The 15,868-nt window shown below is 37.5% G+C and overlaps 1 protein-coding gene across 2 annotated transcripts; it reads left to right on the top strand.

Moving 5' to 3' along the window:
• The first annotated feature begins 7,457 nt into the window (after positions 1-7,457).
• Positions 7,458-15,290, top strand: LOC149833838 (BTB/POZ and MATH domain-containing protein 2-like). Of its 2 annotated transcripts, none has more exons than XM_090011053.1 (4): positions 7,458-8,255; positions 13,028-13,376; positions 14,022-14,074; positions 14,207-14,402. In XM_090011053.1, exons 1-4 carry the CDS (start codon positions 7,846-7,848, stop codon positions 14,265-14,267), a joined length of 873 nt encoding a protein of 290 aa, XP_089867179.1. In that variant the 5' UTR covers positions 7,458-7,845; the 3' UTR covers positions 14,268-14,402. The 2 variants fall into 2 exon arrangements, with proteins under 2 accessions (XP_089867179.1, XP_089867178.1); XM_090011052.1 differs by lacking the exon at positions 14,022-14,074 and adding an exon at positions 14,792-15,290 and having other exon boundaries at positions 7,499-8,255; positions 14,207-14,483.
• The last annotated feature ends 578 nt before the right edge of the window (positions 15,291-15,868 follow it).

The following is a 15,868-nucleotide window of genomic DNA, read 5'->3' as shown; positions in this document are numbered from 1 at the left end:
TGAATGAATCAGATTGAGTCAGGTCTGTTAGGGTCTTAGTTCTCTGATTTGTTGATCTAGGCTAGCTAGACCGAATCTGGGTCCAGTTTGATCCAATCTTTCTGCACTGATCCAAGTTGAAGCGGATCCAAACAAAAATGGGTCTGAATCTGGTATGAAGTAGATAGAACAATACATGATCCAGGTCAAAACTGGATCTAGATCCAATTCGAGACTGTTCAGATCAGTTTTGGATCCAATATATAGTTGAATCTGGATTCAACCCATAGATAGATAAATAAGTTCTAGATCCTCATCAGAACTGGGTCTAGATTCAGTTTGTAATTTATTATGAAATTTTGAGAATTCAATTGAGTTTCAAACCAAACCCAATTGGGTCGAGACTAGGTTTAGTAAACCTAGTACTCTAAACTCAGACTAAACCTATTTTGACCTAGGATGAGTTATGTCAAATTATAAGAGTTGAAATAACCAAATTACTCTTGTATGTACCTAATATCCAATTAAGTAATACTAGCATAACTTTGCACTCTAAACTCATAATTAAGTGAGGTTCAGTGTGTTAGACTTGTATCGTAGAGAAGAATCTTTTTGTCCTATGGTTTTGGTCAAATCAGGAGCACCAAAATCAAAGTTTGATGAGTCAACTCGGGAGAGGTATTTTGATAATTTTGTTAAAATATAAAGAAGGTATGTGTATTAATATGGATAAGTTTGTGTGATGATCATATTCTATTGTTAGAGCTACTTGAGACTCGATTGCGACTAGAGTACAATATTTGTATTCGAGGTAAGAGTTATTATAAGTAATCTTAGTGTGAATAAATTATACTGTGTTGCATGTTATGATTGTTATTATATATTAGCATGTTTAGAAATGTAGCTCTTGAGTGTGAACATGATATGCATAGAATGAGTTAATTGCAATGGGATGACTATATGCACATGCCAGTGGTGATATGTAATGCATATTAGAAATATATTATTTTATGATAAAATATCTATATTATAATCTTTGAATAACATGCATTGTGATGAGATTGTGATTAGCCTTGAGTCCCTTTAATCTGGTCATGTCATTTTAATTTAAATTGAGATTAACATGCTTAACTCCTTAAAATCCTGAAAGTGGTGACATGTGGAAAGGGCTACCTAGTTCGCGACCAGAGTGCAGCCACCATTAAGAGTGTGTCGTCAGTGATTTAACAACGTAGAGACTCTACCTTGTTTCATGCTTAGTATGATATAAAGTGTGAACCCTAATGTCATTTTGAGATTGAGAATGAGAATGAAAATGAGAATGAGATCTGTCATTATTATTTGATGATGACACTTGTGGGAGAACAAGTGAAACATGATCTTGAGAGTAAGGTTCAATGTAATAGACTTAAGATATGACTTGGGGTTTTATATTAATACAATACCCAAGAATCTAGACAACCATGGATGGTTGAAAGTCATTATCGTTAAGATATAGTGTAAACCATGTCAAGTTTAAGCCTGACATTTTGCCTCGGTACCAGAGGAGTCTCCCTTATTGTTTTATTGTAGTGCCTGGTGATCCAGGGATCATTGGGAGCATATGGTTCATAGTCTAGTCAACACTGTAAAATTGAGGTGTTCTACGCGGGTTGCTATGCTCATAGACGACTATGACCAGTATAGTCAACCTAGTGTTATAGTCTATTCTGAGTGAGTGTTAGATTGAGAGAGTTAATGGAGAAATTCAAAACATACAAACCATGTGTGGTTGAAAACTAAATTCATATTGGGGGCCTAGAACCCACTATAATTATAAGTTAAAGTCATTTATTGATTATAAATATGGTGCAATGCCATTTGGCAACTGTTGCCAATTTGCAATAACTTGATGGCTGCTATTGGGGCTTGTGTATTTTACACATGGTTCTAATCCTAGCAGGCCCAATTACTTAACTGAATTGAGTCTGACCCAAGTTAAATTGAGCTTGTATTTTGCAGCTGGGGTGTAAGGCCCACGATATTTCTGAGATAATGAAATATCTGATGTGTTTCAGTAGATGAAATTTCTCGTATGATTATGAGGTCTTTTCATAATATATATATATATATATATATATATATATATATATATATATATATATATATATATATATATATATATATATATATATATATCGATAAGCGAGGTCCTAAATCACGTAAGTAAGATGTACGAAGAGACATGAGTATAATTTATGATGAATTAATTTTCAAGAATCCTAAATTAAATTTATAATATATATAACTAATTAATCTTCGAATTTGGGATCCAAACAAAGAAAAAACATCGTTATTTCATGTGAATTACCGGAAAACGTATATCAATAGAATGTGAGTCATAACGCGAGCAATTTTTGCAAGAGATGAAAATTTAAAAAAATGTGCTTTGAGAATTTAATTGTAATTGAGAAATTAAAATAAAAATATGTCATGATATTTTAATTATAATTAATGATATAAATAAAAAAATTTGTAAATCGTTCTTGATCTAGGTTCGACTAGTGGTTGACCAAGCCCTTGGTCGACCACTTTTAGCAATGTTGGATGACCCTAACCACAAAGACCAGCTGGTCAAGTTGACCAGCTGGGGCGGTGACACTCTTGTAAGAGTGTAGAGACTTGAGAAAAGGGGAGGCCACGATTGGCCAAGACCTTGGCTCAAGGCCTCATGATGAGGCTTAAAGCATCATCATGAGATGAGGGGCATTTTTCTCAAGAAGTAAGGCATGGGGCTGCACCCCATGGCATCTCCACAATTTTTGTCAAGGTTTTCGAATTCAGAGTGGTGAATGGGCTATTTTGGGCGGCCATGCAAGGATATTACATCCTTGCCACCGCCTAGAGGGGTGTGAGAATGACCCTAGCCGTAGGATCTCTCAAAGAGATCATGGCCCTTCATTTCACATGCAGTCATATATAACCTTTTTGGAAAAGAAGAGGGAGCCAAAAGTGACAAATTTTGGGCTCTCCGCTCTCTCTTCCTCTCTTCTTTTCCAACCTCTCTCCCTCTCTAGCTACCAAAAATCCAACTTCTCCCTTGTGAAGTGCGTGAGTACTTGTGTGAGGCTCTTCTTCCTCTAGCATCAAGAGTCGTTCCATCCTCCACCTCCAACCGATTCAAGGTGAGATCCTCATTCCTATGATGCCCATTTCTAAGGATAGCATTTCGGTACAACCATGAAGCCTAAAAACCTACCTTGCAACCGTGCTTGCAAGAGGTTCCTCGGCGGATTAGATGTAAATTTTGTATTGCATGTCAGTTTGAGCATGAAAAATGTTTTGTTCCCTTGTATTTGTACCTCTTCTTCACTTGTTTTGGGTGTGGGAGCTTGGGATGGAGCAACGATCGCACACCACCGGAACTTCCTTCTTCCATTTCATGGAATGCAAGGAGGTTCACGGTAATGGTGTGTCGGTTTTCCTTAATGCAAGTTGTAATAAGTGTTTACCTTGTTTCTTGCTTTTCCCTCATAAGTTTTGCCCTTAGATGCTTCTTTTCAAGTGCTTCTTCCTTATGCTTGTTGTGGGTTTGGGGTCATGGGCCCTTCGTTGCAGTTGCTCCTCATCATGGTGAGGAATGCAACCGAGTCACCATAGTCTTCACGGTGTAGAGGAACCAGACTTGGCTCACTTGTAGCCCGGTTCTGTCGCCTCTTTCCCTCTTCTCGAGGATGGGTTTGGGCTGCCTTTCTAAGCTGTTGTTGGGCCTACATCACCAAAATCAGTCGAGTTAGGGTGTGTCAGGCCGACCCTAGTCCGAACATGTGGGGTTGGACTAGTGTGGGTCTTAGCCATGCCTGGACCAGCAACTGAGTGTCTAATGGACTCAGGTTGCTGCATGCAGGCGTCCTTGCAGTGGACGCTGGTCTGCAGTCCCATTTGACATCCAATCTTCATGGCGCTTTGGCCAGACCGAGTGTTGTGGGTGCAGTCAGGAGGCTGGGGGTGCGGTTTCCCTGGTAGCAGGCGCAGGTCTGCAGCGTCTCACTCCTTTTTTTTCGCGTGTGGTGCGGCCCACATTTTTGCAGGTTTGGACACACCGTATGAACCCATGCTTAGGGCCCGAGCTAGGGCTCAGGTCTGCATCAGACCTGAGCCATGCGCTGCAGCACCTGAACCGAGTTCGGTTCAGGTGGTGCACTATGGGTGCTGACGGATGTGCAAGTCTAGTCATAATCATTTCCACTAGAAGTTATGTTTTTACACATATTGATCCCCGACTACTATACACCTTTGATTAAGAATGTTATATTGGTAATTGGAATCTTTCTTCATGGTTTCTCATTAAATTAAGCAACTTGATTGAGGCGATCATGTTCTGAAATCTTGGTGTCAATTACAGAAGGGAAAATTTTCAATTCTTCAACATTTCTAGAATAATAAAAGACAAGTTCTTGAAGTCTTCTACGGTCTTGTTCATCGTTCCCATTCGTATAGAAATAAATTCAACGTGGCTAAGTCATTTCAAGAAATGTGTATAAGCTTAAGTATTGCATGTACTTGGTTGTAGATCTAAATCAAAGTTGATATGTAGTGTTGCTTGCCGTACATATGGTCACAGTCTTGACAACATAAAACTTCTTGGGCTTAACCCTTGCCTCCAGGGAGTCGCCACACTTTAGTGTACTAAGTGTTGTGTTTTAGGATCGAGGGTATGCGCAGAGAGGGAGGAGAACCAAAAAAAGGAAGAGAGAAGGGTTTCTTGTAAATAGTTTGCTACAAAGGAGATTATTGCTTGGTTGGATAATCTTGCAGTGCGCAAGGGCTGGGCTGGGGCATAAATGGCCCTCCTTGGGTAGTTGTTTCTTTAGTCTTGAATAAATTTTAGTCCATGTGTTTTGTGTTCCCATGAGTTACGAACTCATTGTATTGTGTGGCTTCTTAGATTTCTTTGTAAGCGTATATGGCCACATTGGATCTATTACCTAGATACAACATCTCTCACTTGGTTATATAGAGCGAACACACATATTATATCATAACTGGTGCATCATGTATCACATATAATACTTTATGACAAAACATGCATCAAATAAACTTGCACAATTTTTTGGGTTATATCAATATCTAAGTATGATGTCTTTTTATATGTTAAGAGTTATTTTTTCACAACCACGTGGGTTTTTCATCGTTTATTTTTTAAGTATGAGATTATGCTTTGGGTTATTTTCACATAGCTATGTGCACTTTCTTTCATTTTCAAGTATGATATTTTTTACACATATTATGAGTTATTTCTCACATACTCATGTGATATTTTCATCATCACATGAACTATGATTCTTTCTACATATGGTAAAGGTTTAGTCATGCATTCATTTCACATAACTATATGAGTTTTCATCGTATCACAATTTAAATCATAATATTTAATGTGCAATACTATATTCAAACAAATATATCATATTGTGAGTTTCACTTTATTAGTTAGTCATGGAGGTTTTATGTCTCTTTCATGAGACATCATCTATGTTCTTATGCAAACTAGCGAAGTATTATGGATTTTCATCAATCCATGAATTTATATAAAATCATGATATAGCAAATACTCTTTCTTTCTAAAATGGTACCATAGATAATGCTCTCATTATCCATGTGTGTCATAATCACATGCAACATGCATTAACTCTCATCAGGTTAATTATCAACTGACCATTTTTAGATCGATATATTCAGATTCAATAAGTCATAAATATAATTTCTAAAAATATAAATACCACCATGTTGCATATCATGTGCTTTTAAGGCATAAAAAATATCTTTCGTACATTCATACAAGCAAACCATAAGAAGCATGATTTATTATGATTATTTATCATCATATGCAAATAAATATCGACATAAATATGTGAATTATAATTAAACTCTTTCTTTTTTAATGCAGTGCATTAAGATATCACAAATTAGAAGCAATATGCATTAATAATAAAGCTTAAGTTTTTATATTTATATTCAATTTGAATATGCAGTAGATTCATAATCAATAAAAGTTATCTTCTTTGTCCCATAACCATTTAAATATGCTAATAATGATAAGCCCATTTATTTTTTAAGGTATTAATCTATCAAATATGATAATAAGCAACAAACTCTAAGCATGTCAACATATAAGATCCATTAACAATCCAAACAAAAAATTATATCCAAATTCATTGGATTTATTAGAATTTATATTAAAAAATGACTTAGATGTTATCGTCAAGTCCAACATGATCTTTAGTAAAAAAATTCATTTACATGAAAGCTGGAACAAAAATATAGGTCACATAGAATCCAACTATTCAGACCCATCACATGACCTTAGATCACTTATAAAACAATTGGATCTAAAATATGGATCATCCACAAAGCATATGTAGTAAAGTAATATGCAATCATATAAGCATTTTTAGATCTCATAGTGCCAATATGGATCCAACTCACTTGTCTCATATAAAAATTTTATTTAGACCATAACTAGGTTCATGTCCAATGATGTTTTTTGGATTTAAAAATTAATATTCAACTGAATGTATTCATATTCATTCAGGTTCAGATCCAATATAATTTTATCATATCCAACTAGGTTTATTAGAATTTGACATTATTGAACTTGATCCAACCCGATCTCATGTTTGTTTTATTGATCTAAGCATCCAATAAAATAATATCTGATCCAATTCAACTTGATTCATTATAAAAATTGATCTAATACAAGGCCATCCCCAACCTATATATTAATAAGATTTGAAAACAAACAAATTATAAAGCATATCCGGATTCCAAACCATTATATTAGTAAAGTAGTAACAGTACCCCATACTTATACCAGACAACTATGGTCAAAGCCATTATATTGCTACTAAAATGCTAATATCATGAAAATTTTGAAAATATCATGATATTTCAACTTTTGATAAAATATCATGACATTTAGGGCACAACATAGGGCACACGTATAATACCTACATGCTTAGCTCATTAATTTAAGATGGCCATTATAAACACTATTGTTACAATTAAAATAGCAGTGCGGAGAAAGAGAGAGGTCATATTTCTAATCTGATCACGATGCCTCAACTCCCGACTAGACGGTGTCAGCTAACAATCAAACATCGTGGATATGTCTTACTAAATTGAGACACAACACACACGGATATAAAACAGTCGGTTTTTCTTCACATTATTATGACTCCACTCTCTCTCTCTCTCTCATATCCATCCACTTACCACGAATTACCTGCAGGTGCTCCAAATCCTCCTTTTTCAGAGAAAGACACGCTCCAATTCTTATGCTCACCCTAAAAACTAAAAAATATAAGCGTGAAACTAAAAAATCAAGCAAGAAAGAAAACAGAAAGACAAAGGACCATCTTCCAAGGAATATCAGGACAGAAACCATAAAACTGAAAGCCAGATCCTACCAACAAAGCATTCAGTTTGGTTAATATGTAGCTTTGCTCATCTAGGTTCAGTTATAGTACTAATTCGTTTAAAGTTGGTTCATCCTTTGAGAGAGAGAGAGACCTCCTTTGATCTCAACTCCTCTATAAACACCTACACCTACCTTCTCTCTCTCTCTCTGTTTTAATTCTTTCCGTCTCTAAAAAAAGGAAAATCATTCCTCTCTCGTGTATATAATACATCCATTCTGTCCCCCTCCCCTCCCCCCCTCCCCAATTTGCCTGAATCCACCCGTAGGCCTCCTCTGTTTCTCCCGTTTCACCACCACCCATCAAAACCCTAGAAAACCAGAACACCAAGAAATCACCCACGAGGAAGAGCAGAACACCCACACTCCAAAAATTCAATTCCCCCACTCAAACCCTAGGAAGATTTTAGGATATGGGTATTGGCAAAAACTGCAAGGGATCCATCACCAAGACCTCCTCCTCCCCTCCCGTTACCACATCCACCTCCCTCACCCACACCATCAATGGCTCCCACCATTTCAAGATCAACGGCTACTCCTTGTCCAAGGGCATGGGCGTCGGCAAATACATAGCGTCCGATACGTTCGTCGTCGGCGGGTATTCGTGGGCGATCTACTTCTACCCGGACGGGAAGAGCCCGGAGGATAATTCGGCGTACGTCTCCCTCTTTATCGCTCTTGCCAGCGAGGGGACCGACGTTAGAGCCCTCTTCGAATTGACCCTCTTGGATCAGAGCGGGAAGGATAAGCACAAGGTTCACAGCCACTTTGGGAGGACACTGGAGAGTGGTCCGTACACGCTCAAATATCGAGGAAGCATGTGGTATGGTCTTAATCTATCGTTGGGTTTTCACGTATCTGCAAATTTTGATCATTTTGGAATGATGGCTGTTGTAATTTTTGGAGTTTCAGATCTTCTATTAGGTATTTAGTGCTGTTATATTTGAATTCTTTTATGGTTTTACACGATTCATAACGATTTGATTGATTTGGGGACGTGTATTTCTGGGTTCTGTGTTTGCACCCGATGGTTTTTAGATCTCTTTCTCCGGGTTTTTGGTATTTAATTGATAGGCAATGTGATTTCCAGCTTCTGTTTTTGTGCCCAATACGTTAATGATCTCGTTTTGGGGTTTTGGTTGATATGCTTTAAAAAACTACTTGTTTGTTACATGGGTGTCAATTGGATTTGACGTGGGAAGCATGAAAATGCGTCTTTCTGGTGTTTTTATTATTCCATTCAACAATTAGAATGAGTAGTTGAATATAATGTTTTCTTTTTCAGATATGTCAATCATCGTCGTGCTTATGAGATTGCATTTGTTTGGGATTTTGTGAAAAAGTATGGTTTCATGTCATTGTTATTGTGTTTGATTAGCATTCGTGTTCAATGGGTTTTGATCTTATTGATGTGGAAGGTTTGGAGATGGATGTCCTGGCTGAAGTTTTTAGTGTCTAAATAGGTGATATTGTCGGTTGAGGAGTATTCTTCAGCAGAGTTAATTTGCCTTTCTGGTTTTTGGTTGTGTGTGCCTGAGTTCATTTTGGTATTTGATTATTGAGTAGGTCTTGGAGACCATGATCTTGTAATATTGGTTTTTACGTATTTGTGAGTGATTGCGTGAAGGATGATGAGGTTTTCTATTGACATACCATATAAAGTTTCGCTTCTTGGGCAACAAGAGGGCCCCCAGCATTACAATGCAGCCTTCTCAATATTTTGCTTTCCTTTATGCCATTTTTTTTATGTTTGTGAGCCTACTACCACCACCACTTTCCGCCTTAATTTTGATGATTCTGTATCCGACAAAACTCATCTGACATGCTGGGTTAGATCTTATTCTAGAATGGAGAAAGCAAGTGTTGCGGTTGGATTCTCATTTTTGTAGAAGTGCAGTTGAAGTAAGCATATGAAATACCATAGTTGGGAACCTTTCTTTTGCAAATTAAGTTATGAGCATTGGAAAAGTTTATGGTGTTTGAAGGTGTCATTCTTTGTGAATGGGGAGAATTTTTCTACAAAGCCTACAGTGCTCCCGCTACCCAATGATGTCTCTGTAGTCTATTTATTTTTTTCTGGTCAGGTATATGAAAACATACAAGTGAAAGTCACAAATTTTGGTTCAATGATGATATTATTATGATGTATGCTTGGTTGACCTAGGTACATGACCTATTCTATTGTTGCACCACCATTGATGAGTTGAGGTTTAGGATTTGTCCATTGTGTCCCTAGGGCTTTAGGTTGGATAATTTTATGCCTTCCTTTATTCTTTGGTTTAATGACATTCGCTCTTGTTTTGATACAAAATTAAGTTTATAAGTTTACATTAAAAAAGGAGAAAAGAAAAGAGTGCATTCATGATGAAAACCATGAAATTTGATTTGGAAAAATCATTTGCGCAGTTGAATGGAATTCCCTTCTATTATGTTTGGAGAAAATGGGTTTGAAATTATATAGATCCAATAGATTAGGGGTACGCTAAACTAGGCCACAATCTCAATCTCTGTTGATGGGGATGTGGGAGTATTTTTCAGCATATCACGTCCTATGTCACATGGATATAGGTATACAGCCATTTTTATGAAGTTCTCAATGACTTCTATATAAGAGGATATGAGCAAAGGTCAAACTGGAGTATCCATATGACATAGGTCACATTCCATATCTCCATTTTTATCCAACGGACCAACACAGTGTGTGAAGGACCAATGCTTTAGTAAGGATGGCACTTAACCAAGTTTTATTGAAATAACTCAGCTTCCAAGCATTCTGGATCATACTCCTCTGCCTTTTTCTGACAATAATGTGATCTTTGAGATCGGTAAGTGGATTCAGATATGATGCAGAGAGGCTGTATGGCGTATGGTTTTCCTGGAGAAATTTAGAAAGAATTATTATTAGACTAGGGAGAAGATCCCAGTTTAAGTTTTGGAAGAATAAGGAGATTGCAGGCTAAGTTTTGGAAGGTTAAACAGTTAGGTCGAGAAACTCTTTTAAGAAGTTACCTGAGGGTATACTTACTGGTTATAAATAAGTGTCAGTGACAGACTGTTATATAGGAAATGGTGTTTGGGATATGAACTTAAGGAGGAATCCTACAGTGAGTCAAGAGAGTGGGAAGACCTAATGTAGGTGCTGGCTCATAAAAATACGAGTGTTGTGAAGTATGGGTTGCATTAGAAATGTAGCAAGCGTGAAACTTTTAAGGGAAAATAGTATTGTCTATCCCTTTGAGAACCCAGAATGCTCATGTTTCCTCAAGTTTTCGTATGGGGTTCAAGTCCTTCAAGGAGGGCAATTATCTTCTCATGGTTAACATCTCTTGATAGAGTTTCTTTCTCACCTTTGTTGCACATATGGATGCCAAGCATCCACTACTATGCCTTTTCTCTTGATAGAGTTACTACCCAGCTGAACCTGAAACAAAGGGGTTCTCAACTGGCCAGCTTCAGTATTTTATGTTGAAAGCTGTCTGCCACAAATATGTTGTCTTTGACCTTCCTTCAAAGGATGTTCATAATTATCAATATGTGAGAGAATTTTTTAAGTAATGAATACATGATTAAAAATGCTTTGCATTCAAAACGAACAGATAAAAATGACAAAAAATGAGATAAAAAAAATTAACAAATAACATCTGCAGCTATGTCATCTGGGTGCAGGTACAAGTACGGAGGGTACAGCATGACAATTTCAAAAAATGAGGGTACGATGACACGGCTATATATATATATATATATATATATATATATATATATATATATAGAGAGAGAGAGAGAGAGAGAGAGAGAGAGAGAGTTTGGGTCTAGATCAAGTGTGGATCTAGATCCAGTCCCAAACTCTCTCTCTCTCTCTCTGTTCGTAACCCTCAGCCGTTTACCCCTCTCCTTCTCTCTCTCTCTTCGTAACCCCCACCAACACTGCCTCTCTCTCTCTCTCCACCTTCATAACCCCTACCACCTTCTCTCTCTCTCTGTGAGTAAGAGAAGAAGAAGAATAAGGTACCTCTCTCTCTCTCTCTCTCTCTCTCTCTCTCTCTCTCTCTCTCTCTCTTTTTCTTCTTCTTCTTCTTCCCTCCTGCTGCTGAGGGTGGGAAGGGGAGGGTTTAGACAGAAAAAAGAGAGATTGTGGATTTGGAGTTGGGTCTTAGTTGGACCCGATCCAACCCACAGGCCCACGTACCCGTGCCGCACCCGGTACCCGTACATGTGTCCAGCTGTGTCGACACGGGTACGTGGCCTCTTATGCCGTGTCCCGGTGACATAGATCTGAAGGTGTAATTCAGTTTAGATTTTATAAATCAGGTGGAAATTTGGATAAAGCTTTTTTCTTCTTTCAAATATAGTTTTTCCTTTTAAATGTGCACTTTTCTGCAAAAGCGTATTTGTATTTCTTACATTATGACAAAAAAAGATGGCAAAAATTCAAAATGGCACCTAACTTTTTGGCATAATTCAAAAATGTACCTATCTTTTGGAAATTTTCAAAAGGGCACTAAAATTATGTTTATGTATATTAGAAACAAACTTTTTTGAAATTAACTGCAGTTATTGTTGGCCTATCTTGGGTTAGTATGCATATATTAACATTCTACCATTCAATAATTAAAATATACTCTTGGTCTTATATGCCAATCTGGGTTTGCAAGGCTTACACATTATAAGATATCTTCCTCACGCAATTTTCAATTTGATTGTTTTTTATTTATTTTTAATTTGATCATCGTTGTCCCCATGCCACAACAAATCTGTTAAACTTATAGGAAAAAGAGTTTAAAGTTTGAAGAAAGAGAGAAAAAGTAATTAAATAAAAAAATTTAATGGTCATATTTGAGATTTCTCTATAAATTTAAAGCCCACTACATTGACAACCTTCATTATGCATGTCACAAGGAAACCAATTATATAGAAAAAATATAAAAGATATTGAAAAACATGTCTTGTATGCCTCTGGCTGATTCAACAGCTTAACTAGGAGGTGCAGATAAGAATGTGGAACCCTATGTGAGCAACTTTGTGGCTGAAAGAGAATGCAAGATAGGAACTGCAGTCATGGTACTCATTTAGTGCATCAACATCTTGTTTTTATGTTGTAACTTGTTGTAAACAGGGTTGGACAACCATGCCAGGAAATATTAAGCTTTTTTTGCCACATTTCCTTGTGAGTTATTAAATACCTGTTCATATGGAGAGAACCAATTGAATCAATTTGTTGACTACTTTACTTTGTCCTTTGTACAGGTTTTCATGTTTAAGATTGCCTGAAGAAGGGTCTTTGTGTTTGTGACTAAACACCTGTATCTTATTCATGTAGTATTTATTTCCCTTTAGTTTTTAATATATTTCCTTAATTTTATTGTTTTTAGCCTATTTTTTCCTTTTTCTGTGCAGTAAAAATGTCTCTTGTTTGTTGGCGAGCTGTTCTTTTGCTGTATGATAGTTTTGTTCTTTTATTACCTCTTTTTTTTTCCTGTCTCATGGTACTGATGTGTCATGAAAATTGCTAATTTGTTGATTACATTATACATGAAAAGAGCCTTGCACACTTTCTCTAAACAACTAGTTATGATGAGTATTCTTGGTAATGCACAGGGGTTACAAGCATTTCTTCAAGAGATCTATTTTAGAAGTGTCAGACTACCTTAAAGATGATTGCCTTTCAGTTCACTGTAGTGTTGGTGTTGTTCGATCACACACTGAGGGACCGAAGTTTTGTACCATTTCAGTACCACCCTCTGACATCGGACAACATTTTGGACACCTCTTGGAGAGCGGAAAGGGTGCAGATGTGAACTTTGTGGTTGATGGGGAGACATTTGCAGCCCACAAGTTGGTACTTGCTGCCCGTTCACCTGTATTCCGAGCTCAGCTTTTTGGACCAATGAAAGATTGGAATACAAGTAATATAGAGATTGAAGACATGCAAGCACCAGTTTTTAAGGTTGTCAACTGTCCCCATGGAGCCCTGTTTTCTTATCCTTTTATCAGAGACCTCTTTTTACATTTTCAACACACACACACACACACACACACACACACACACACACACACACACAGGATTGGGAGTAAGGGAGAACACCCTTATTGTCAAGGAACATGGTCATTTATTGCTATTTTTGTCATTTTTTGCTATTCTTTATTTTAACACACAACCTTTTTTTTATACTTTGATTTTCATCTCTTATAGTCTAAGGAACACAGTTTTTGCCTGAACTTTTGTTTGTGCTCTTTCTAGCGTGCAATTTATTGTGATGGTTTTGACTCTCATAAACTATAGCATTAAGGAGGCATGCTTGAGGTCACTCTCACTCATGTTTTCCTCCTGGTGTGCATGAGTGTGACCATTATGTGTCCTTTGTGCCTTTTATGTCAGTGCCACTACACACATTCTCACCGTACCAATCAAGATAGTAACCATCATCATGTGGAGTCATGATCATATTGCATCAAAACCACACCACCACAACTGGCACTGCTGCTCCTGCTATACTCTCATTTTGCATTGGCATGAATGTTAATTGAATATATGCATACATACTTTCATTTTGCATTAGTGTGAATGTTAATTGAATGTATGTTGTGTAAGGTTGAAGAACACACATTTCAAAAGCCTATTTCCAATTCTTCTTCCCGCTTCAGGTAACTATGAGTGGAACACTTTGGTGGCCCCAGTGAGATCAGAAACAGATCTGGTAACCACCCTGTATCCATAGGTCTTAGAATTTCCAATTAACAAATCAATATGGGTTCTTTTTGTTGTGGCTTTTGCAGGCTTTACTCCACTTTATATACTGGGATTCACTTCCTGATATGCACGAACTCGTGGGTGTAGAGTCAAAATGTGCTTCAACTTTAATGGCACAACATCTGCTAGCAGCAGCCGACCGCTATGGCATGGAGAGACTAAGGCTGCTTTGTGAAGTTGAGCTCTGTGAGGAAGTCAGTATAAACACAGTTGCAACAACTTTAGCCCTGGCAGAGCAACACCACTGTGTTCAGCTTAAAATAGTTTGTCTCAAATTTATTGCAATGCCGGCAAATCTAAGAGGTAATTTGCCTCCTGACTTATTTCTGTCCACTTGATTTTGTGCATGTTGGACGGAGTCAGGCCCAAGGTCTCACAACTGTGGTTGTTGCGGAAAAGTTGTGAATAAGTTTGATTTGCTATGGATTTTGGTTGGTTAGCTGAATCAGTTGTGTGAGATTCACCATTTTTATATGATTTTGTAATGAGATTTCGATTCTCCCTACCAAAAAAGGGAAGCTTAAAAAGAGGTTCTGGATGAACCATAATTTATTTCTATCAAGAACTGTGGTCTCCATTATATTAACAGGGTTTCTGTCGTAATGTTGCAGCTGTTATGCAAAATGAGGGTTACAAGTATTTGAGGGAGAGTTGCCCATCTGTTTTAACCGAGCTCTTGGAGTATGTCGCAAAAATTGGGGAGCATTCAATCATCAGCTGTAGGCATGACAGTGAAGCATTGGATGGGAGCGATAACAATGGAAGAAGGGTGAAGCAACGGACTTAGACTTGTAAGAATGCCCACCTGCTGTTCCAAGCCCGGTGCTTCTTGACGCCTTCTTTTGTTCTTTCATGTGTAAAATTTGTCCTTAACATGAACAATGTAGTGTGAGGTTTCATGAAAAGTGGAAAATTTTCATGGAATCTTTTACTGCCATCTGGTGTATGCCTTTACAGAATAGTAGAATGTTGTCCTTCACCATTTATTACTAAACTAGTGATTGTATATGGTAGAACATCTGACGCCTTAATCAATACTGGTATCTGGCTTGGATTTGTATAGACACGCAAACTCGACATATTTGCAACATTTCTGGCCCTACTCAAGCAGCTCATGGAGTTCGTGTGAACTCGAGGAACTTGAATATCTTTGGACGTGACTGACTACTTAGAATTGGTTTGATCCTGCTGCGGTATTACTGTGCAAGCGTTTCCTACCGGGTGTGTTGTTGCAGCCATTGGTGACTGGTGCATGGTTGTAAACGTTTGTTTTGTTTTTATCTCTTAAGGCGAGTTTGAATCCCTCTAATCTCAGATCCTCCGATTATCCGAGGATCTCTCGTCCAACCCCCACTGCGGTTGAGGCTCGTGGATCTTGTCATGGGGCTTGCACACACCTCAAGATCGATCCGAGGGGTTCAAATGACCCCTTAGCCTGTGTTTGGGAGAAGTGCATTAGGGCAGGGATATTGGATCTTTTAAGTGGTTGTGTCAAAATGTCTTTTAGGCCTCCCCAATGTGGAAGAAATGTGTTCATTCTGGGTTCCGGGGAAGCATTCAACACAAGGTTGCCAGGATGGAAAACGGAAACTGGGAATGAGGCTTTCTAAAATCCATGTGAAACATGAAAACATGATATATATATATATATATATATATATATATATATATATATATATATATATATA

Source organism: Nuphar pumila, chromosome 6, assembly GCF_984573655.1.
Source record: "Nuphar pumila chromosome 6, dmNupPumi1.hap1.1, whole genome shotgun sequence".
NCBI lineage: Eukaryota > Viridiplantae > Streptophyta > Magnoliopsida > Nymphaeales > Nymphaeaceae > Nuphar > Nuphar pumila.
This window is presented reverse-complemented; position numbering and strand designations above follow the sequence as displayed.

Bases quoted from the DNA above. Each gene is read 5' to 3' on its own strand.
- LOC149833838 (XM_090011052.1), top strand. From the start codon at position 7,846: ATGGGTATTGGCAAAAACTGCAAGGGATCCATCACCAAGACCTCCTCC. The intron at 8,256-13,027 runs GTATGGTCTTAA...GGTAATGCACAG, and splicing joins AAATATCGAGGAAGCATGTG to GGGTTACAAGCATTTCTTCA. The intron at 13,377-14,206 runs GTTGTCAACTGT...TGGCTTTTGCAG, and splicing joins TGCAAGCACCAGTTTTTAAG to GCTTTACTCCACTTTATATA.